The 22,428-nt window shown below is 42.9% G+C and overlaps 2 protein-coding genes across 4 annotated transcripts in view; both read left to right on the forward strand.

The window, feature by feature from the left end:
• Positions 1 to 8,632: 8,632 nt before the first annotated feature.
• Positions 8,633 to 14,886, forward strand: LOC310746541 (osteoclast-associated immunoglobulin-like receptor). The gene is made up of 4 exons (XM_083580422.1): positions 8,633 to 8,662; positions 10,474 to 10,776; positions 12,242 to 12,535; positions 14,080 to 14,886. The coding sequence occupies exons 2-4, from the start codon at positions 10,542 to 10,544 to the stop codon at positions 14,187 to 14,189; spliced, it is 639 nt and encodes a 212-aa protein (XP_083436548.1). The 5' UTR covers positions 8,633 to 8,662; positions 10,474 to 10,541; the 3' UTR covers positions 14,190 to 14,886.
• Positions 14,887 to 17,016: 2,130 nt separating this feature from the next.
• Positions 17,017 to 22,428, forward strand: part of LOC310746476 (immunoglobulin superfamily member 1-like) — a 52,251-nt gene continuing 46,839 nt past the window's right edge. The window contains exons 1-3 of one of the 3 annotated variants that reach the window (XM_083580229.1): positions 17,359 to 17,521; positions 17,650 to 17,685; positions 19,056 to 19,349. In XM_083580229.1, the coding sequence (XP_083436355.1) occupies positions 17,491 to 17,521; positions 17,650 to 17,685; positions 19,056 to 19,349 (361 nt within the window). In that variant the 5' untranslated portion in view covers positions 17,359 to 17,490. Of the gene's footprint in view, positions 17,686 to 19,055; positions 19,350 to 22,428 lie in introns of all 3 variants that reach the window. The other 2 variants (XM_083580226.1, XM_083580225.1) reach the window with 2 other exon arrangements.

Consider the following 22,428-nt stretch of genomic DNA (forward strand, 5'->3'; position numbering starts at 1 on the left):
TATGAATGAGTTAGAAAAGTACCAGCTTACAGATTGTTGGAGAACCCCACTTCTTGCATGTTTCTATTGCGAGAATTGTCCATTTATTCCTGATCTTGGCACTTGTCCTCCAGACTTGCTCCAGCCTCCAGATCACTGTGGTGGTGAATTTTATTTGCAACACCAGACTCAGTCACTTTGTGAACTTCTATATTTATTTTGAACGAATGTCTCCCACAGTTGCACACTCTCCCACACTACAACTCAGTGACATCAACTTGGAATTTCATTTATTTTCTGTTTCTCGAACACATGTTCACATGGTCTTGGGAAACCATAGTTTGGCTTCCCATGCCATGTGAACCAGGCCATAATGAATACAGCCGTACCTTGGAAGTTGAACGGAATCCGTTCTGGAAGTCCATTCGACTTCCAAAACATTCAGAAACCAAATTGTGGCTTCTGGTTGGCTGCAAGAAGGTCCTGCAGCCAATCAGAAGCCCTGGAAGCCCCATTGGATATTCGGGTTCCAAAAGACGTTCACAAACCAGAACAATCAGTTCTGGGTTTGTGGTGTTTGGGAGCCAAAATGTACGAGTTCCAGGGCATTCGACAACCAAGGTACGACTGTATAGCCAATTCTTAGTGGAACAGTAAATTTTATTTATTTTAATATTTTAAAACTGTAAACCACCTTGGGTGCCTTGGCAGAAAGGCAATATATAAATGCAATGAAAATAAATAGTAAATAAATCATTTGTTCATCCCACACTTTTCATTCCATTTACTTTCCTACCCTTTAAAAAAAATAACAAAGCAGTGTGGAATTTTTATGGTAGGGCAACAGAGAACTTGAATACACTAAAATCTCCGCAGCATCACAAATGTGGTTTTGAAAGCTGCTTGCTCACTCTTCCCCCCTCCTGCCCCCACACCTGTGGTTGCAACCTAAAAAGGGATGTGGCTTGTCAGAAGGTGCAGTGAGCTTACTGAGGTCAACCATATTGTCAGACTACAGAATATCTGCATGTCAAGGGGGGAAACTGTGTCACAGAGCACTGGATGTTTGAGAAGCTGCAGCCTCGTTCGTGGTACAGTACAGCAAGGTGCAATGGAGAGTTGCTGGCTACGGAACCCTCAACCTGAGTTCCTCTTTCAACATCCTCCTTTTTGGCTGGTATGATCAACTGAGAGGTATTGGGACCAGAGACCAGACAGGAGGATCCGAAACCCAGGTGATGCGTTTACTGAGCACAACTCAAAATGTTGGTGCTGACCTTTAAAGCCCTAAATGGCCTCGGTCCAGTATATCTGAAGGAGCGTCTCCGGACTTCCGGTGCAGCGCGATCTCGTAACAAGCGGGGATCTTACCGAGAGGGAGATCCCGGGCTATTTTGGAGGAGTAGGGGGGGCCTCAGGGCGCGAAGGCCCCCAAAATCACTTCTGGAGGGTGTCCAGAAGGTCCGGTTCCCGGCGCGACCAGAAGCGACCTACCCAGCTGCCAGGTAGCTTCAGGAGAAGCGAAGAGAGCGGCGGAGTAGATCAGCGGGTCGAGGGAAGCCATTATCCACCTTCAAATAGCGAAGCCCCGAGCTTGCCGAGAGAGCGCTACGCTCTCAATTTAAAGAACTCCGATTGCAAAGAATCTGAAATTTTTGAAAGATAACAGTAAGGAAGCTTCGGAGTACTGAGAGAAGTAAGAGGAGTTCAGCTGAAACCCGGAATCAACTTTGACGCTGTGCGATCCCAGTGCTGGGGAAAGTGAAAGTAAGTCGCCTTAGCGGACACTCTGTTTCCTCCTTCCTGAACCTCTTAAAAAAGAAACTTTTTGACATATATAGGAGAAACAGCACAAAAGAAACTTTTTATGTAAGCTTTGGATACTAAGAGGATTGGGAGAGAGAAGGGGGACCAGGGGCGAATTGTTGGAAGTAAGAGCCCTTGATGAAATGGAGGGTGTGTTCAGGAGGAAGGAGCACTTCTCCATTACTGCTTGCAAAGTGTAAAAGGATAGAGAAACCGGAAGAGAAGGCTCCGACGCCATTACGAACTTTAGAACGCGGTGGAATGAAGAGAGCCCAAAATAAGGATTGTTATATCAATACTGACTGCTGAAATCACATATTTGTTGAACTCCCTCTGATTAGCTTATCCTTTCTTTTTTGGAAATTTTGACTTAAAGAGAAGTTTACTGTTCCGTTAAAAAGTCTGGGAGACCTCTAGTGGTGGGATGGAGACTGCACAAACTGGTTTCTAATTTCCCCCCTCTCCTTTTGTTACTCTTCCCTCCCTCTTTTTTGGTTTATTTTTTGCCTTTTTTGCCCTTCTTGTGACTTTTTTTGGGAGCCCCCTCGTCTGTGTGGATTAGCCTGATTGGAGGCAAGAAGAACCCCCGTGTAGCGGAGTAGCCTGAGTGGAGGCAAGAAGAATTCGCAATAAGAACTTTATATTGACTATCTGAAATACATATATAGGTGGAGAAAGACTACTATTGACGAACATTATCAGATATAAGACCCCGAATCGGAAAATTGCTAAAACTGAGATTAAGTAATTTGTAAGTGGTAAGCAAATAATCTGGGAGGGGGATAGGCGGAGGGTACTGTACGGGGAAGGGAAGATTATAGGAGTTCAAGATGTCGTATACAGGGAAGAAGGGAACGAATGGAGGGACCCCTGGTGAGAGGAAAGGGTCCAAGCAAGAGTCAGATTTTAAGGCAGACATTTTAAAGATGTTTGCAGAAATAAAACAGAGCGAAAAAAACTTAGAGTCCAAATTAGAGCAGGTAGACAATAAAATTGGGAAAATGGATAAAAAAATGGACGAAACAGTTAGTGAATTGAAAGGCCAAATAAAGGAAGCGTTTAGGAGAACACAATATGTGGAGGAAGGGTTGAAAAAGATGAGACTGGAATTAAAGGATATTAAACGGGAAGAAGAAAAGATTAGGGTAGAAATGATGGATTTAAATAAGGCACAGGAAGATATGAAGGATGTTATCGCGATGAATGAATTGCGGCAGAGGGAAGTGAATTTGAGGTTTAGAGCTGTGCCGGAGATACAAGGGGAAAATATTAAAGAGAGGTTGATAGCAGAATTGGCCGAATGGATGAACCTACCAGTAGAAGAAATGGCTAGAAATGTTCAAAACGCATTTCGAATGCGTGTGAAAACAACGAGAGTAAAGAAATTTATAGGAGACTGTCTGGTTACATTCAAGGATAAAGAAATGAGGAATAGAATTTTACAAAGGAACAGGGAAAAGAGATTGAATATAGATGGGAATTACATAATTATTTTTAAAGATATCCCAATCAGATTACTTAAACGAAGAGACTCTTATAAATCTTTGGCACAGACATTGAAGAAAAATAAAATTGAATTTAGATGGGAGTTCCCAGAGGGTATATCATCTATGTACAGAAGTAAGAGACACAGACTAGTAAATCTAGAAGAAACCGGGAAATTCCTCAGGAAATATAAGGAATTAAGAACAGATGAGAATGGAGCAAAGGGAGCAGAGGGAGGATCACCAGGGGAACCAAAGACAGAGGAGGAAGAAGAAGGGAGTGGAAGACAGACGGAGGAAGAGGAAGAGGAGGAAGAAGACTTAGCGAATTTATAGAGAAAAGGAAAAACTTGGTAAAAGTTGGGCACTATGGGGTTAAAAATTTGGAGCTGGAACATTAATGGGATGAATGATAAAAAAAAGAGGAATAAAATTGAACAATTTCTGAAAAAGAAAAATTTGGATATTATTTGTTTGCAGGAAACGCATATAGCCAGAAGACATAAAAAGGTGTTAATCAATAAAAGACTAGGGAATGAATTCGAATCGTCGGATAAAGAAAAGAAAAGAGGGGTGGTATTGTATGTTAAAAATAAGATTGAAGCCAAACAGATTTTTAAAGATGATGAGGGTAGGATGATCGCGGTTCGACTTAATTGGCAAGGAGAAAATTTAGTCGTAGTGGGGGTTTATGCCCCAAATGGCAACAAGACTGAATTCTTTAAAGTCTTAGAAGGGAAATTACTCGAGTATGTGGACCAGAAAATTATTTTAATGGGCGATATGAATGGGGTGATCTCCTTAGAGATGGACAGAAGGAGAGAAGGAGCGAACAAAGATGGGAAATTGCCAAAAACTTTTTTTTCTTTGGTAGAAAACTGTAATCTGATTGATATTTGGCGCTTTAGATATCCGTTAGAAAAACAATTTACCTTCCACTCCGAACCGAATCAATCGATGTCACGGATAGATCAGGTTTGGATCTCGAGGGAACTGTGTCCAAGGACTAAACAAATAGAAATTAGACCTAGAGTTATCTCTGACCACAGTCCGATTGAATTTGAACTGGAGAGTTTGGAGAAAAGAACTTTTAGATGGAGATTAAAAGAATATCTATTAAATGACCAGAAAATTGTAGAAAATGCACAAAGGAAGTTAAAGGAGTACTTTATGGATAATAGCGATAAAGGAACAAAGGTCAAAGTGGTATGGGACGCAAGTAAGGCAGTAATAAGAGGATACTTCATTCAGCAGAATGCAATTAAAAATAAGAATAGAGAGAGAGGGAAAGAAGAAATTTTAAAGCAGATAATGGACAATGAACAAAAACTAATTAAGAAACCTGACTGCCGGAAAATAAAAGAAAAGATTAAAATTTTACAAACTCAGTTTGCCACAATAATAAACAGAGAGGTGGAATGGAATATTAAAAGATTAAGACTAAGGAACTTTGAATTCTCAAACAAATCAGGCAAATGGCTGGCATGGCAGATTAAAAAAAGAAAAGAACAAGGGACAATAAACAGAATATCAGTAGAGGGAGAAGATATAACGGACTTAAAAGGAATTAAGAAGGAGTTTCTGGATTACTATAGAAACCTTTATAAAAATAAGGATAGGAACAACTTGAGGAGAATCGAGAGATTTTTGGAGGATAAAAAGGTGCAGAGAATACCATATGACAAAAAACAATATCTAAATACCCCAATCGAAACAGAGGAGATAGAGGAAGCAATTAAAGATTTAAAGAGGGGAAAGGCTCCAGGACCTGATGGCTTTACCGCAGGCTATTATAAAGAGATGAAATCTATTTTGGTGAAGCCATTGAAAGAGGTTATGAATAACATCTTGAAAGAAGCAGAAATTCCGGAAACATGGAAAGAGGCATATGTTACGTTCATCCCGAAACAAGATGCAGATCTAACCCAAGTTAAAAATTATAGACCGATCTCACTGCTGAACATAGATTATAAAATCTTTGCAGGAATACTGGCAAGAAGGATGAAGACTTTACTACGAGAATCCATCCACAAAGACCAAGCGGGTTTCCTCCCAGGCAGGCAGATGAGGGATAATACAAGAAATATAATTAATATGTTAGAATATCTGTCTGCCAGGCATGACAAACAAGCTATAATGATGTTTGTGGATGCAGAAAAAGCATTCGATAACGTGGTTTGGGACTTTATGCTTAAAAACTTGGAATATATGGAAGTGGGTAAAGATTTTCTAAATGGGATAAAAGCAATTTATACAGAACAGAAGGCCAAATTGATTATAAATAATATAGTAACGGAAGAAATAAAGATACAGAAAGGAACAAGACGGGGTTGCCCATTGTCTCCGCTACTATTTATATCGGTGTTAGAAGTTCTTCTGAACTCAATTAGGCAAAATAAAAGAATAAAAGGAGTGAAGATCGGTCAAAATGAATATAAGATCAAAGCTTTTGCAGACGACGTGGTTATAATGACGGAAGAACCAATAACGGCAATTGAAGAAATCCTAAAGGAAATCGATCAGTTCGGAGAGGTGGCAGGTTTCAAATTGAACAGGAGGAAAACGAAAATGATTGCTAAAAATGTGGACCAAAAAGGAATAGAAATAATTCAGCAAAAATCGCAGATAGAGGTGGTCAAAAAAGTTAAGTATCTTGGAATCTGGGTGACTCCTAAAAATATAGACTTATATAAAAATAACTACGAACTGCTGTGGAAGGAAATAAAAAAGGATTTGGAAATTTGGGGTAGATTCAAATTGTCATTCTGGGGAAGGATTAACACAATTAAGATGAATGTATTACCAAGGTTGCTGTTTCTATTTCAGACCATACCTATAATTAAGGGGAGCAGAGTTTTTAAAGAGTGGCAAAGAGTGCTCTCAAGATACATCTGGCAGGGCAAAAAACCTAGAATTCGATTCAAACTGTTAACAGATATAAGGGAAAGAGGAGGGTATGCACTACCGGACCTGAAACTATATTATGAGGCATCATGCCTCTGCTGGCTAAAAGATTGGGTTAAATTAGTGAATAATGATCTGCTCGACTTAGAGGGTTTCGACAACAGGTTCGGTTGGCATGCCTACCTATGGTACGAGAAAAGAAAAGTACATAAGGGGTTCGAAAACCACATCTTCCGAGGTCCATTAATTGAAATATGGGAAAGGTATAAAAACCTGCTAGAAGCTAAAGTCCCACACTGGCTATCACCTCTCGAAGTGTTAAGTGTGAAGAAAATTAATATGAGAAGTAGTTGGCCAACTTACAGTCAATTAGTAATCAAGGAAGTTGGGAAATGGAAACTAAAACCGTATGATCAGGTTAAAGAATTTGTATATGACTGGCTACACTATTTCCAAATAAATGAATTGTTTAAAAAGGATATTAAAGAAAGAGGATATGCGGATAAAGAGTCGAAATTCCAGATTGAAATTATAAACAATGATGTGAGAACACTATCCAAAATGTATAAGATCTTGTTGGAGTGGAATTTAGGAGATGAAGAAGTCAAGGCAGTAATGATCCACTGGGCGAGAGATGTGGGACATAGTATACAATTCGAAGACTGGGAAAAATTGTGGAAAGAGGGTATAAACTTTTCGGCATCTATGGCAATAAGGGAAAATGTCATGAAGATGTTTTACAGGTGGTATATAACACCTTTAAAATTATCGAAAATGTATAAGGTTTGTAATAAATGCTGGAAATGTAAAGCTCAGGAGGGTTCCTTTTACCACATGTGGTGGGAGTGCGGGAAAGTGAAAGGATTTTGGGAAAAAATATATATCGAACTCAAGAAGATTTTAAAATATACGTTTATAAAAAAACCAGAAATCTTCCTGCTAGGGATATTAGGGAATGAAATAAAAAAGAAGGACCATAAATTTGTGTACTATGCGGTTACAGCAGCAAGGGTAATTCTAGCCCAGAAATGGAAACAGCAGGATATACCAACGGTGGACGAGTGGAGATTGAAGTTATTGGATTACGCGGAGTTGGATAAACTGACAGGAAAGATTAGATATTTAAGAGACCAAAAGTTCATTAAGGATTGGGGGAAATATGTAGATTACCTGGATTATGTAAGTGAGGGACAAACAACGTTAGTGGGATTTAAAGAAGCACTGTGAAGCAGTAAGAGTTATTGTCTAAAGGAATTAGAAGAAAGAGAGATATATAATGTCAATATAAGCCAGGAAATGTGTAAACCTAAATTGTAACTACGAATGATTTTCGGATAAGCTGAAGGAAGTCCTAAAAGAGAAAGTAATGTAAAATCTTTGATGTGAAGTATTTAATGTGGGTTACTTGTTTTTCTTGTTTGTTATCTTATTATTCATATATATTTTTTGTTATTCCTTTATTTGAAGCAAATTAATAAAAATTTACATGGCAAAAAAAAAAAAGAAGGAGCGTCTCCACCCTCATCTTTCTACCCGGACACTGAGGTCCAGCTCTGAGGGCCAACTGGCAGTTCCCTCACTGCGAGAAGCCAAGTTACAGGGAACCAGGCAGAGGGCCTTCTCGGTAGTGGCACCCGCCCTGTGGAACGCCCTCCCACCAGATGTCAAAGAGAACAACAACTACCAGACCTTTAGAAGACATCTGAAGGCAGCCCTGTTTAGGGAAGCTTTTAATGTTTAACAGACCAGTGTATTTTAATATTTTGTTGGAAGCCGCCCAGAGTGGCTGGGGAAACCCAGCCAGATGTGCAGGGTATAAATAATAAATTGTTGTTGTTGTTGTTGTTACTGAGACTTTACTCCTGAAGTACAAATCCCATCAGCCTCAGCAAGCATGGCCAATGGCAGGGGATGCACAACAATGGTTAGGGATGATGGGAGGTGTAGTTCAGTGACACTTGGAGGGTCCAAGGTCCCCCCACACCTGGAATATGTGAAGTAATGGAGGAGGAGTATGTATTTGCCTGATAGAGTTAGGCCTAAGCCTTCTAAGGAGAAGAGACTTTAAGGCTTTGGGAGCGAGGTTAAGGCCCACCATGACTTAAGGTCCAGCACTTCTCATTACAGTGGTACCTCAGGTTAAGAACTTAATTCATTCTGGAGGTCTGTTCTTACCCTGAAACTGTTCTTAAACTGAAGAACCACTTTAGCTAATGGGGCCTCCCACTGCTGCCACGCCGCCGGAACACGATTTCTGTTCTCATCCTGAAGCAAAGTTCTTAACCGAGGTACTATTTCTGGGTTAGCAGAGTCTGTAACCTGAAGTATATGTAACCTGAGGTACCACTATATAGACATTAAACACTGTGTAGGAAGGGTGAAGACCATAAGCAAGTGAGGGTTTCATAGGAGGCAAAAGACACAGCCCTGGGTGTCTCTTGGCACAGCATTTGCACCCATAAGTGACAGAGTAAAGGTCAAGATAAGAGGTGAGAGCTGGCTGAGTCAAATTTAGAGATGTACGTGAAGTTTTCTAAACCTGAGTCTGGAAATGAGCTTTGGAGGGAAAATAAACACAGAGGAGAATTTATGAAACCTAAGTTCTTCTCTGGCTCAGACTAAATCTAAGCCAGGGAAGAATTCCTGTCTTCCCTCTCATCCTCCCTCTCAGCCTTTCAGAGCTCACAAATATCCTGTCATTCTTCCTTTGAAGCCTTACCAGCAGCCCAGCTGTGGGGGCTGAAGGAGAGGGGAAGAGAGTCTGTCTGTGTCTCCTTCCTGGGTCCTTATGCAGCTGTGCACTGTGCCAAGACAAAAGATGTCATGGCCTATGGAAAATGCAGTATAGTTTCTAATCTATACAAACCAAGGCTTTTCAGTGTACTGTCACCAGTAATTTGGAACACTATTCCTACTGATGTCAGGCAGGCACCTACAATCTCGATAGATTTCAGTCTGCTGAAAATACATTTGTTTCACCAAACTTTTTAGAGAACTAAGTTGACTCAGTGTTGGTCATTTGCTCTGGATTTTATGCTTTTATAACTTTAAGATTTGAAAGTTTTATGGTGTTTCTGAACTGGTCGGTGGTTTGAATCCCCGCGATGGGGTGAGCTCCCGTTACTCGGTCCCTGCTCCTGCCAACCTAGCAGTTCGAAAGCACGACAAAGTGCAAGTAGATAAATAGGTACCACTCCGGCGGGAAGGTAAATGGCGTTTCTGTGCGCTGCTCTGGTTTGCCAGAAGCGGCTTAGTCATGCTGGCCACATGACCCGGAAGCTGTACGCCGGCTCCCTCGGCCAATAAAGCGAGATGAGCGCCGCAACCCCAGAGTTGGCCACAACTGGACTAATGGTCAGGGGTCCCTTTACCTTTACCTTAAGTTGACTCAGTGTTGGTCATTTGTTCTGGATTTTATGCTTTTATAACTTTTTCTTTCAATGGCAGTTTATACACATTCTTCCAAAAAGCATAAGAACTAAAGAAGAGTCCTGCTGGAAGAGGCCAATGGGCCATCTAGTTAGTTCAGCTACTTGTTCTCACAGTGGCCAAACAGATGCCTCAATGGGCAACCCACATGCAGAGCCCTCTCCTCTCCTGAGACTTGTAGCATCTGCCTCAGACCATGAAGGCAGAGCATAGCCATCGTGACTAGTAGTCTTATCTTCCATGAATCTGTCCACTCTTCTTTTGAAGCTGTCCTAGTGGGAGACCATCACTGCCTCCTGTGGGTTCCGTGAGTTCCACGGTTTGATTATGCACTGTGTGAAGAAGTCCTTTCTTTTACCTGTGCTGAATCTCCCACCATTCAGCTTCATGGGAAGCCCACAAATTCTAGCTTTCTCATATATATGTACACAGTGTGTTTGTGTGTGTGTGTGTGTGTGTGTGTGTGTGTGTGTGTGTAGTTCTCCCAAGGGGTACTGTCAGGAGTGGAAAGGTCCTGTGAGCCAGTGTGGTGTAGTGGTTAAGAGCTTTAGTCTCGTAATCTGGGGAACTGGGTTCGCATCTCCGCTCCTCCACATGCAGCTGCTGGGTGACCCTGGGCCAGTCACACTTCTTTGAAGTCTCTCAGCCCCACTCACCTCACAGAGTGTTTGTTGTGGGGGAGGAAGGAAAAGGAGAATGTTAGCTGCTTTGAGACTCCTTAAAGGGAGTGAAAGGCGGGATATCAAATCCAAACTCTTCTTCTTCCTCTTTCACTCTACCTCCTTCTCCAGTGATACATTAAACCAGGATGGGGAACCTGTGACAGATTCCCCACCTTCCAAATCTCAGTTCTCTTCTCTTTCTCACCCAGCTCTGCATTTTCCCAAGCCTTCCATCTCAGTGAGCCCCAGTAATATTGTCAAGTTGGGCGGAAATGTCATGATCCACTGTAACAGTCAAGGCTACCAGGATGTAGAGTTCCAACTCTACAAAAAAGTAGGTCCATCTTTGTTTCATGTTGTAATGGAGAAAGACCGGCAAAAACGGGTCATATTTGCTATTGCCAACGCCACACTATTCCACGGAGGAATCTACCGGTGTACATATTGTTTCAAGTCAACCTTCTGTGAACTGTGCTCAAATTTCAGCAGCAGCATATATATCTACATAAGAGGTAAGGCTGTTTGTGTGCTTTACCACCCCACACCCCCAAAATAAATGGCACTAACATGGATTTTGTATTTCCTGCAGCTGTGTTTCAAAGGGAAAAGCTGCATTAGCTAAAACATACAAGGTGTTTTTAAAAGAGGCTCTTTCCCATGCTATGCCAGCATTGGAGTATCATTAGCAATCTTCTCAGATGGTGCATTCCAGGCTGAAACACATTATTTGCTGCTGAATTTAGCAGGATATGTAGACACAGGCTGCCTACACACTGACCTCTCCAGGGTTTCAGACTGGGGGTATTTCCCAATCATATGTGGTGACGCTGAGGACTGAACCTGGCACCTTCTCCCTGCAAATCATTTCCCAGTAAGCTGTGGTCCATCTGGTCATGGACATAGGAATATGAAGAAGAATGACAGCAAACAAAGGCTTGTTTCATTTAAGCAACTCTGGTTGAAACTGAAGCATAGGATTTGGCTTTTCAGGATGTTTTTAGTGAGAGCCTGTCCACCCTGTGAAAATAAAATCCTGGTTTGGAGCTGCTTCAGGTTCTGAAATGCTAGAATTACAAGCTACGGAGGAACCTTCTAAATACTGCACACATTCGGTTTATTTGCAGTGGTTCCCAGAGCTGCCCTTAAGCCCCTGAAAGTCTTGAAATGCGATAGGCTTCAATTCTACCTTCTGACCATCAGGTGGCAAACGTCTTCCAAAAATGGAATGGAGATAAACCACATTGTGATGCACACAAGAGTGGGAAAAAAATCTTTTGATTTTGGTTTGAAAGCCAAACTTTTGCATGAATGGAACTCTGTAACCTGATTGCATTATGCAAATATGTATATACTTCCTTTCTCTGCATTAATTTTGTGACTAGTGCTCATGCTTCCTTACTGCATATAATTCTGCTGTGAATAATGGGGGGTGGTGTCAGGGAAGAGGTATGAATGGCTGCCACTGAAATCCTGGCCATTAGAATTCTGGTTTAGCACTTTGGCTTCTGAGACAGGACTTGACATTGCCCCAAACGTATCAAATGCATGTATCAAAGTGAATTGGAAACTCACTTTTACATGGCAAAACCTGAGATTCCCAGGATTTTTACAACTCATTGAAGGGTCAGGTGATAGCATTTCTCAGCAATTAAATCTTTTTTAATTAAGGTATGTACATTGTTGCTGTTGCTGTTTTTTTAAAAAAAGCATAATGCTATTTCAAATTTAATAGACTAGACCATAATGTAAACATAACTTTTATATGCTTTGGGAAACAAACAAATAAATGTGTGATTGACTTTACTGTGATATTTGCTTTATTGCGGTGGTCTGGAACCAAACCCACAACATATCTCTGAGATATGCCTGTATTATAGTAGCAGAATGAGACTGGCTGAGTAGGAGATGAATTGACTGACATGGTCATTAGCAGGAGATATTGCTACTCCTTGCCTCCCCTTTTATTCCAAAACGTAGATCCCAGCCTCTCCAAACCATCCATCAGAATGAGACCTGGGGACCCACTTGCTGAAGGCTTCAATGTCACCATCGAGTGTCACGGACCAGAGAATGGCCTGAACTTTTCTTTGCACAAGTCCAGCAACCTAATAGCATGGCAGATGGCAGAATCGGACGGAAACACATCTGAGTTCTCTCTTTCCATGATCAGGCTGGAGGATGAAGGGAATTATACCTGTCAGTATCACCGCAGAGGACATGCCTTTCAGTGGTCGGAGCCAAGTGACGCAGTGGGGTTGGAACTTGTGACAGGTGAGGAGCCCGGCTTTGTGCCTTTGTTTTCCTTCCTTCCGTGTACACGACAGGAGTTTGGGGAATTGTGACGACTAAGCCAAATACCTCTATGGCGGAACCATGGCCACATGGCACAGAATGGAGTATCCAGGTGATTTGACTCCCCTGGCAATGGCTAAGTAAGTGTGGGTTCAGCCCCGACAAAAGAGCAGTGGCAAGAGAAATGGATGAACTATGCAGAACTGGCTAAACTGACATACAAATTGAGAGATAAGGACAACTGTGACTTTAAAGAAGAATGGGAACTTTTTACAAACTACTTAAAAAGGCAACAAAATGAATTGGACTCCCTGGCATTTATTGATTGTTAACATAGTAGACAGATAATATAAGGATTTATGCAATTTTACAGTATGCAGAGAATAATATGTGTTGAGAAATCAGAGAGAGAAGCTGAGGGAAGTCTTGGGGGGCAGGGCTCAATGGGAAGGTGAGGGGAAGGGGGAAAATAATGAATATGATATGTTTTGATATTTTGTTATGTTGAAATTGTTATTAAAAAAAGTAAGTGTGGGTTCAGGAATGAATAAGGAGGTACATTTGAAGCCTGAGGGAGATGGAGACAGGCCTGGGAACTGTGGGAAGCATTTGATTGTATTTACAAGATTGTGTTTGGGACCACGTTATCCCTCTTTGATATTCTGATGTATCGAGGGTGACTAACCCACAGCATGTGGATTATATCCAGTCCCACTAAACTTTTTCATTTACTTAATATCCTGCCCTTTTGCCTTCCTCTGCTGCCACCATCTCCACTAGTAGCTTCAGACTCAGGCACAGGTTCCTCCAGGTCCTCTTCTTGAGTTCCTCGTTATATAAGTCAGCACAAACTGCCAAAGCATTCCCAGCTGACCCCCAGGCAGTGCTGAACCTGACCTTCTGCTCTCTTCAGCCAGGACCATCCAACCAATCCACTGGTGGATGAAATTTCAAGCCCACATTATGGACCAGTAATTCTGAACGGAACACCCGGCAAATGACCAATCACAAACTGACCACTTTTTGGATGCTGCTGCATTTGCATAAAAACTGAAACGCAACATGTATCCCTGCTATCTTATTAGTGGAGCTGTCAGTTGGTCCACTGCATGCAGACTTAGTATGCTTTGTATTATCTCTCTGGCTCTAGTCAGAAGGAAAAGGCAAGTGGAGTAGATTAGAAGACTGCTTCCATTGGCATTATCCAGAAGGCTGTTCTTATGTTCTTAAAAATCAGAAGTAAGTCTCGCTGGACTCGATGGGGCTAAGTATGCTGAGAGCTGGAAGTTAGAAAGTCAATTTGGAGGGATGGGAGGAACTCGACGACTCGAGAGAGTCAAAAGATAGGTGATGAAAAGAAATGTAAAAAATGTACGGTGTTTTTTGTAAATGAAAATGTTAATAAATATTAATTTTTTAAAAAAATAAGTATGCTGAGGGCCGCAGCCTTGAGACCATCTCCCTCCCACCCTGCCTTCACATCCAACAATTGAGTAGTAACTCTTCTCTGTCTCACTCTGCAGCAAACACTTTTACATCCATGGAGATCAACATCCGCCTGGGAGTTGCTGGCTTGGTCCTGCTTTCCTTGGTGCTGATTGTGGCTGAGTTCATGTGCAGCAGGCAAGGCTGAGAAGCTCTGACTCAACTCAGTTCCATGAGTCAAGACCCTTCCTTGAGGCATCAGAGACAAGCAAAGCCACATGAATCCCATAGAGACTGGTTTCATTTCTTATTCATCTGAATCCCAAATTTCTATTCTGTGATAACACCAAGTAATCTTTTCAGAAGGGGCTGGGGCGGGGTGAGAATACTAGAGGCTTCTGTTTTCTGCGCCTTTTTTTGAGTTTTTAATGTAAGTTTGGAACACTTAACTTACTGTTCAGCTAAGTCCTTCTCAGAGACAACCCATTGAAATAACTAAGAGAATTGTGTGTATTAACTGCGTAACTTATGATTTTATTCCTTGTCTGGGTGTTTTGCTTTTATTATTATTATTATTTATCTCTTATAGTAATCGTATCAAATGAAAAGCAATAAAAAGCATACCCGTCCATCTAAAACCAATGTGACTGTGAGTTAGGTAATTGCTTTTCTGTTGCTTTGAACTGCGATTGGGCAGGAGTAGCAACTCCACGATGCCCATCCTCAGTGAGAAAGCAGCTCCTGAAATCCAGCAGCAAAAATGAGAGGATTTTCGGGGTATGGGGTCAGAAGACTGTTGTGTGGAGCCAGCATGGAAGAATGCTAGTGCATATCCCCTGAAGGAAAGGAAAGATCCCTAGTTTAATTCAAGGGTGGCAAAGGCAGGGGGCAGGGTTTATAGGAAGCCTGGAAATGTCCAAAGCTATTGTGGGGGTGCTATTTTAGGGACTGGGGTGGAGAGAGACCATTGTCAAAGCTCTGCAGAATACTACCTCCCTCTCTCAGAGTCTTGGCGAGAGTGAGGTGTTCTGGAAGCCTTTGCAAGGTTTGCCCCCTGGCCTGGCAGTGAGGCTTTGCAATGAGAGCAAGCCCTTTCAGAACCTGATGCCCTGCCCTGTTATTACAGTGCAGCTGCACGGCATTTGGCTTCAGGCATCAAAACATCTCAGGCCACTCCTGACATGAAGTCATTCTCAGAGGAGTTCCAGGGAGCCTGCCTCATCGTCCGCTCAGCCTGAATTAAAAGATGACTATAGACCCTTACTTTGTAGAAAGAGGAGCTCTGCAGAGTCCCCTTGTATTACTTCTGTTTCTTCTGCTTTTGGAGGAAATGGAGTATAACACAGAGTCAGATGCTGCACACAGTGGTTGTCACCGTTATCTTCAAGGGAAGGACCTGCCTGTCTTTCTAATGCAGAACGAGTGTAGCTTGGTAGCAGAGCATCCGTTTTGCATGCAGAAGATTCCCGGTTCAATTCCTGACATCTCCAAGTACAATACCGAAAGAATCTTGCCTGAAATCCTGCAGAGCTGCTGTCAGTCATTGCAGACAATACTGGTCTCAATGGACCAAATGACTCACTCATTCTGAGGCAGCTTCCTGAGCTCCTTGCTTTGCCAAGTCTGAGGTCTCTCAGTAACCTTCTACTTTTGTTAACGGAGAAAAATCGAAGGAAGTAGTTTAAAATTTGACTTTCATTTTATTTTAATGGAAAGGTTTCACCACAATCAAACCATGATTTGGAAGTCAGGGAGAACTCTGGTTAATCCAAATGGAAATGGAAGCTTCTAATATCCTACCTGACAAAAGAGGAGGCACATGAGCCTGAGGCTTGCTGCGGTTCGTTTATATAGAAGAAAACCATGGATGTCAGAGCTGGTCCTAGGACAGCATCAGAGTAAGAAAGAAATAAGTATTTGGGGGCTGGTCGTTCCTTTGCAGTGGGGAGCCATCATAACTGCAGTCCCAATGCCTCTCTGGAGCTTAAGTTTACAACTCACTCACTATGTGGCTGGATGGCTGCGTTGGAGCCAGTTGAAGTTAAATCCTTCGAAGACAGAGGTCCTCTGACGACATGGGGTTGGGGGGCCAACTCCCTTCTCTTGCGGGGGCTCAATTAGTGCCAGCACCTTCTGTCAAGAGCTTGGGTGTAACCTTTGACGCCTCCCTTTCCATGGAGGCGCAGGTTGCAGCCACAGCAAAGGTGGCATTTTTCCATCTCCGCCGTATTAAGCAGTTGGTCCCTTACCTTTCTCACCCTGATCTGGCCACAGTGATCCATGTGACAGTCACCTCCAGGCTTGATTATTGTAACTCGCTCTACGTGGGGCTGCCCTTGAAGCTGACCCAGAAACTCCAGCGGGTGCAGAATGCTGTGGTAAGGTTCCTTACGGGGTCCTTGCCGTGGGATCACATTCATCCAGTGCTTTACCAACTGCACTGGCTGCCGGTGGAGTACAGGGTCAGGTTCAAGGTGCTGGTTTTGACCTTTAAAGCCCTATGCAGCCTAGGACCTAAGTACCTATGGGACTGCCTCTCCTGGTATGCCTCATGGAAGACCTTAAGGTCCACAAATGACAACACTTTGGAGGTCCCAAGTTGCAAGGTGGTTAGATTGGTTTCAACTAGGGCCAGGGCCTTTTCAGTACTGGCCCTGACTTGGTGGAACACTCTGTCACAAGAGACTAGGGCCCTGTGGGACTTGACATCTTTCCACAGGGCCTGCAAGACAGAGCTGTTCCGCCTGGCCTTTGGTTTGGACTCGGTCTGACCCTTATGTTTCCCTCCCTTTATGGTTTTGATCTATGGGCTATTATTAAAATGAGGCTGCATTTTAAATTCTATTTTAACCTGTATTTTAAATTGGTTCCCCCTCCCCATTATGTTTTTATTGTAATTTTACTGGTGTTAGCTGCCCTGAGCCGAGGAGGGCGGGGTATAAATAAATTATTATTATTATTATTATTATTATTATTATTATTATTATTATTATTATCATGTATCTGTGAGTCTGTACAGAGGGACACACCACCAAGTCTCCTAATTCTTCCTTAAACATGCTTTTTTCATCAACAGGGCCCAAAGTGAAAGCATAGGTACAATATCTTTGGGGAGGAGGCAGTAAGTGACCAGAGCTTGAATTTGCCATGGTGTACAACTGGGCATACTAGATTTCTTTTGCCCCAACAATACTACTGAGATGCTCTCTCTCTCTGAGAACTAGAAAAATTAAAAATAGGAGTTGTGTTCCACGTCCTTCACTTCCTCTGGTTTTGCAACCATCAGATAGATGCAAACTAATAAGGGATGTGGTTGATCAGGCTGCCATGGGAACGGAAGAAGCACAACAGCATTGGCCGATCAGAGAGGAGTCATTTCTTCTGCGGAAGAGCTGCATCACAGAACATTGCTGGGTTTCAGCGGCAACAGCCTCCAGCTGAGACCTTCACTCGGGAGACAGCAGAATTAGGAGCAAACAGAACAAACAGCTGGCTACAGAAACCACGCCATGACATTCCCTTCCAGCATCCTCTTTCTAGGTTGGTCTCACTCCTTGGAGGGCGGTGGGGTCAGAGTGTTTGCAAGAGCAGGCCTGGGAGATTGGAGGCCCGGCTTCCATTTCTGTTGCTCAGATATCTTGACTCTAACTGGATCCTCTCCTTTCCAGGGTGTTGGCTGACCAGGCAGTGGCAGATCTCCAGAGGTGAGTGTCAGCCAGCCGTGAGAATGGTGATAAAAAATAGGGGGTGAGAAGAATGGAAACTAAATGCCGTAGACTCCTCCAACCAGGACTACTTTTCTCATGGTAGACAATAAGTGGCAGTTGCCAAACTTTCTCTGTCTCATATTCAGCGCTGTTTTTCAGTCGGAACTCAGTTCCAGCCCTATTATGTGGGAGCAATTGCCATTATCAGAGAACAAGGGAGGCTTTCATGGTGAGTTCTGGTACCTCTCTTTCTAGAAATGTTGTACAGTGGTACCTCGGGTTAAGAACTTAATTTATTCCGGAGGTCCGTTCTTAACCTGAAACTTTTCTTAACCTGAAGCACCACTTCAGCTAATGGGGCCTCTCGCTGCCACCGCGCCACCGCTGCACAATTTCTGTTCTCATCCTGAAGCTAAGTTCTTAATCCAAGGTAATATTTCTGGGTTAGCAGAGTCTGTAACCTGAAGCGTATGTAACCCGAGGTATCACTGTACTGCTCATATTTATTTGTCTCTAGACAACCTGTCAAGGAAACCGTCCTCCCAGTTATCCACTTCAGTTTATTTCTCCTGTGTGCAAGGGCTGTTTAGACACAGGAAACCTTAGTCTTGCCCCTCCCACTGTAAACTTCACCAGATACTAAGAGAGAATCTTCTCTTTCAATGCCTCCCGGGTGCATGAATCGCAACTGACGGTGTCCTGCCTGTCTCCTGTGTCTTGGCTTATGCAGGAGAGTGAGCAATGGTGGGGTCTACAAGTGCAAATATTGCTTTAATGAAAATAAATGCTCAGATTTCAGCGATAATGTTTATGTCAACATAACAGGTGAGAGTTTTGCTCTGTCCTTAGACCTATTCATGTGCAGGGCATAGTTACGTTGAAAGCAAAGCAGTTTCTTGTTTTAAGCTCTAACCCTAATGTCCCCACTCCTTCAGGCAACAATCACGTGCTACATGTGGTTGTCTGCAGAGAATCTACTGCGTGGACACACATGTAAGGACTCTGCGTGATTGCGACTGGTTGCATATGTCTAGGTGGGAATGTCTCTACAGACAACCCCATGGAGCACATGGGTGTTGCAGAAAGACAGGAGGGGGGCATCCTGTGTTGCCATTTGAGGCAAAATGGGAATGTGCCACTCCTTGCACGCCCCCCACCGTGCCCCTCCACTTCCGTTCCTGCCAGAATGCCCCCCCCCCTTCTTGCCAAATGCGACAAGAGTCAGGCTGTTGCACATGGCATTGCCACTCATCTTCTCTGTCCCAGGTGAGCAGATATTCCAAGAGCAGGAAAAAGTTTCCTATTTTGCAGAGTGATACAGTTGCAGATGTTCCACCTTCCAAATATCTGCTCTCTCTCTTTCCCAGGGCAGCTTTATCGAAAGCCTTCCATTTCTGTGAGTCCCAGTCCTCTCATCATCCCAGGGACACGATTCTACATCCACTGTAGAAATGAATACCGTGAACAAGCAACTTTCTGTTTCTCCAAGGAAGGGACTTCAGGGCATTTGTTTTCTAGGACTGACTCATTTAGTACTGTATTTCGCATTCCTAATGCCAAGGAAACAGATGGCGGGATCTACCTGTGTTCGTATTGCTTCATTCAAGACCAAGTTCAAAAATGCTCAGGTTCCAGCGACAGAGTTTACATCAACATAACAGGTGAGGGCTCAGCGGCGTCTTGGTGTGCCAGTTTCACAAATGATACTACAGTGGAGGTCGAATTTATTGCATCTTCAACCAGAAGGAAATGATGCATCTTCTCTCTCATTCTCTTTCTGTATTACATTCTTATAAGATTGTAGTTCTGCCTTCTGCTGAATGTTGGAGTTGCACCAGCCCTTAAACATCCCTCTTCTTCTCTTTCCCATTCAGAGATATTCTATCCCAAACCTTCCATCTCAGTCAGTTCGCATGAGTTTATTGCCTGGGGGGGAAATGCAACCATCCGCTGTAAGAGTGAAGAGAACCCAATGGCAGAATTCACTCTGCTGAGAGAAGATTCTTGGGGTAACCGTGAGATCCAGAAGATGGAACCAGGCAGTATTTTATTTCCCATTCTCAATGCTAAACGAACCGATGTTGGGATCTACTTTTGCACCTATTGCTTCCAATCAGACTTAGACTTCAATCAGCGATGCTCAAGCTACAGTGACAGAGTATACATCAACATCACAGGTGAGATTCTGTCTTGGGTCGCATCCACACCAAAGACCCTTATACCAGTTTAGCAGTCATGGCTTCCTCCATGTAGTTTGGGAACTGTAGTTTAACCAAAAGGTTAAAGTTTGTGTCAGAGAGTCCATTGCCAGCCTGATGAAACAGTTGATGGTTCTGGATGACATTGTACCACACTCTTTGCCAACTAACCCACCTCACATGGTTGTTGTGAGAACAAAATGAGGTAAAGAACCATTATCCTGACTTGAGTGTCTTGGGATATAGTTGAAAAAATAATGATTAATTAGCTAGTTACATGTCTTAATATATCTTAATATACTGTTGGGGAAATGTATGTTTATATACCATTTTCTATTTTGAAAAGCAGAGGCACTCAGGTGCATAGTCCATAATCCAAGGTAACATATTTTTGTTAGGGTTGCAATGCATTATTTTGGAAGCTGCACGTTAGGTAGATCTGCCTTTAAGTCTCTGTTAAATCAAAATTCTCATCCGCCATTTGGCTGATTATATGGCATTGTCGCATATTGGCTCAGGCCTCTGGTGAAGACCTTTGGAAATGGGGGTGTGAAGGTGTACAGATGAGATGAAGATCATTTCAAATAATCACATCCTGCTTACTGGTCATAATCCAAATAGACTGCACCCAGAAGTGGAAAAAAGACTGCTGTTGTGTTATTCTGTGGTACTTGTGGTACATAGTTTGCCACAATGATGCGGTAGAGCAGGGAAAAGGAACTTTTGGCCCTCCAGATGTGATTCTGCTGCAACTCCCACCATGCCTGACCATTGGGCATGCTGGCTAAGACACACAGGAACATCTGGATGGCTACATGTCCCCTCTCTCAGTGGTAGACCATCTGCTTTTCATGCAGAAGATTCCAGCTTCAATCATCAGCATCTCTAGGTAGGGCAGGGACAGATCCATGCTTGCAACGCTGCCAATTAATACAGTAGACAACGCCAAGATAGATGAACCAATGGTTTGACTCAGTATAAGGCAGATTTCCTTATGCACTCTGTATTATTTATTCCCCAGCAACTGGTTTTGATGGGGCAGGGATAATATTCAGGGAACTAGCATATGTTTCACCCTCCCTTCCTGCCCTCTAGCTTCAGAGATTGTGGTTCACGTTGCCCATACTTTCAAACAGGTCTTTGCACCATTAAGGGGTAGAAAGATGGGGGGGGCGGGGAGAGATGAAGCTGAAATAACTTGGATCATAAAGTATTTGGATGCTACTCTCTTTGCACAGTGTGCCTGCACAGTATATCCAATACACGTCCATTGAAGGTGATTTTGTGCATAGCAAACAGGTCTTTTGATCTGCTGCAAATTAGCAGGGTGCATTAAATGCATCACAAGCAACATGTCTCAATCCTTTCTTGGCTGTTTTTTTCTTTTTCCTAACACTAGATCCCTGGCTTTCTAAACCTTCCATCACTCTGACACCAACACAGCAGATTTCTACTGGGATGAATGTCAGCATTGAGTGTCAGGGGGCAAAGAGTTATGTGACCTTCTCCTTGTTCAAATCAAACAACCTGATAGCATCACAGGAGGCAGAAGGGAACAGAAATGCAACCAAGTTCTTTTTCTCTGAAGTGAGGTTGGAGGATGGAGGGAGCTACACCTGCCGATATTACCGCACAGGTGACTTCTTTCTTTGGTCAGAGTCAAGTGACCCCATGGAACTGGTTGTGACAGGTGAGGAGCTTCCATAGTTCTTTCTCCCACCTTTCTTACAAAAGCGCCCCATAAAGGGACCGCATAGGCCATAGTTGCAACCACTTTTGCACTATAAACTTTTAAGGCAGATGGAACATGCATAGCCCCTTCTGTAAAGAAAAAGCGTAATAGAGCGTAGATAAGGGCTTTGCCCTTATTTTGTAAGTATGTGATGTGCGCTTTCCATCCCATATTATGCTGGAAGTAAAATCCTAGATATTGAAATTTGTAGACTTGTTCAATTGGCTTCCCCTCGAGTTCCCACCTATACAATTTATGACTCCTGGAAAAAATTAGAACTTTAGATTTGGAATGGTTAATAGTAAGTAAATTTGTTTGGCAATATAACGCAAAGATCTTAAAGGCCCTCCTCAAACCGATTCTTGAATATGAGAGGATCACCGCATCGTCAGCGTACAATAGTAAGGGGCAGCGATAGTCTGCAAGCCTGGGTGCATGAATGGTGGTTTGGGCCTCAACTAGGGGAGTTCTCATGTCACTAATATAGAGGTTAAAGAGATAGGGGGCAAGGATGCACCCTTGTTGTACCCCCTTATTTATTGGTACAGAGTTTGTGAGATTGCCCTCAGGTGTTAACCTCACCCTAGCGGCCGTCCCTTCATGTAATTTGATCATAAGCCACAACAGCCTTTTATCTATGCCCCACTTTGCCAATTTTTCCCATAGCGGCACATAGAAGACCATGAGTGGGGGAAGAATACTTCCGCGCCAAATGATATAGAATTATTGCATGGTCAGTAGAAGCATGATTTGGTCTAAACCCGGCCTGTTCATGGCCTATCAGATTGGAATCTTCGGCCCATTGGGTTA

Source organism: Podarcis filfolensis (genome assembly GCF_964270895.1).
Source record: "Podarcis filfolensis genome assembly, chromosome: 13".
NCBI lineage: Eukaryota > Metazoa > Chordata > Lepidosauria > Squamata > Lacertidae > Podarcis > Podarcis filfolensis.

Excerpts from the sequence above, each read along its gene's own strand:
- LOC310746541 (XM_083580422.1), top strand. The coding sequence starts at position 10,542 with ATGATCCACTGTAACAGTCAAGGCTACCAGGATGTAGAGTTCCAACTC. Across the intron at positions 10,777-12,241 it reads CATATATATCTACATAAGAG|ATCCCAGCCTCTCCAAACCA; the intron begins GTAAGGCTGTTT and ends TCCAAAACGTAG. Across the intron at positions 12,536-14,079 it reads GGGGTTGGAACTTGTGACAG|CAAACACTTTTACATCCATG; the intron begins GTGAGGAGCCCG and ends CTCACTCTGCAG.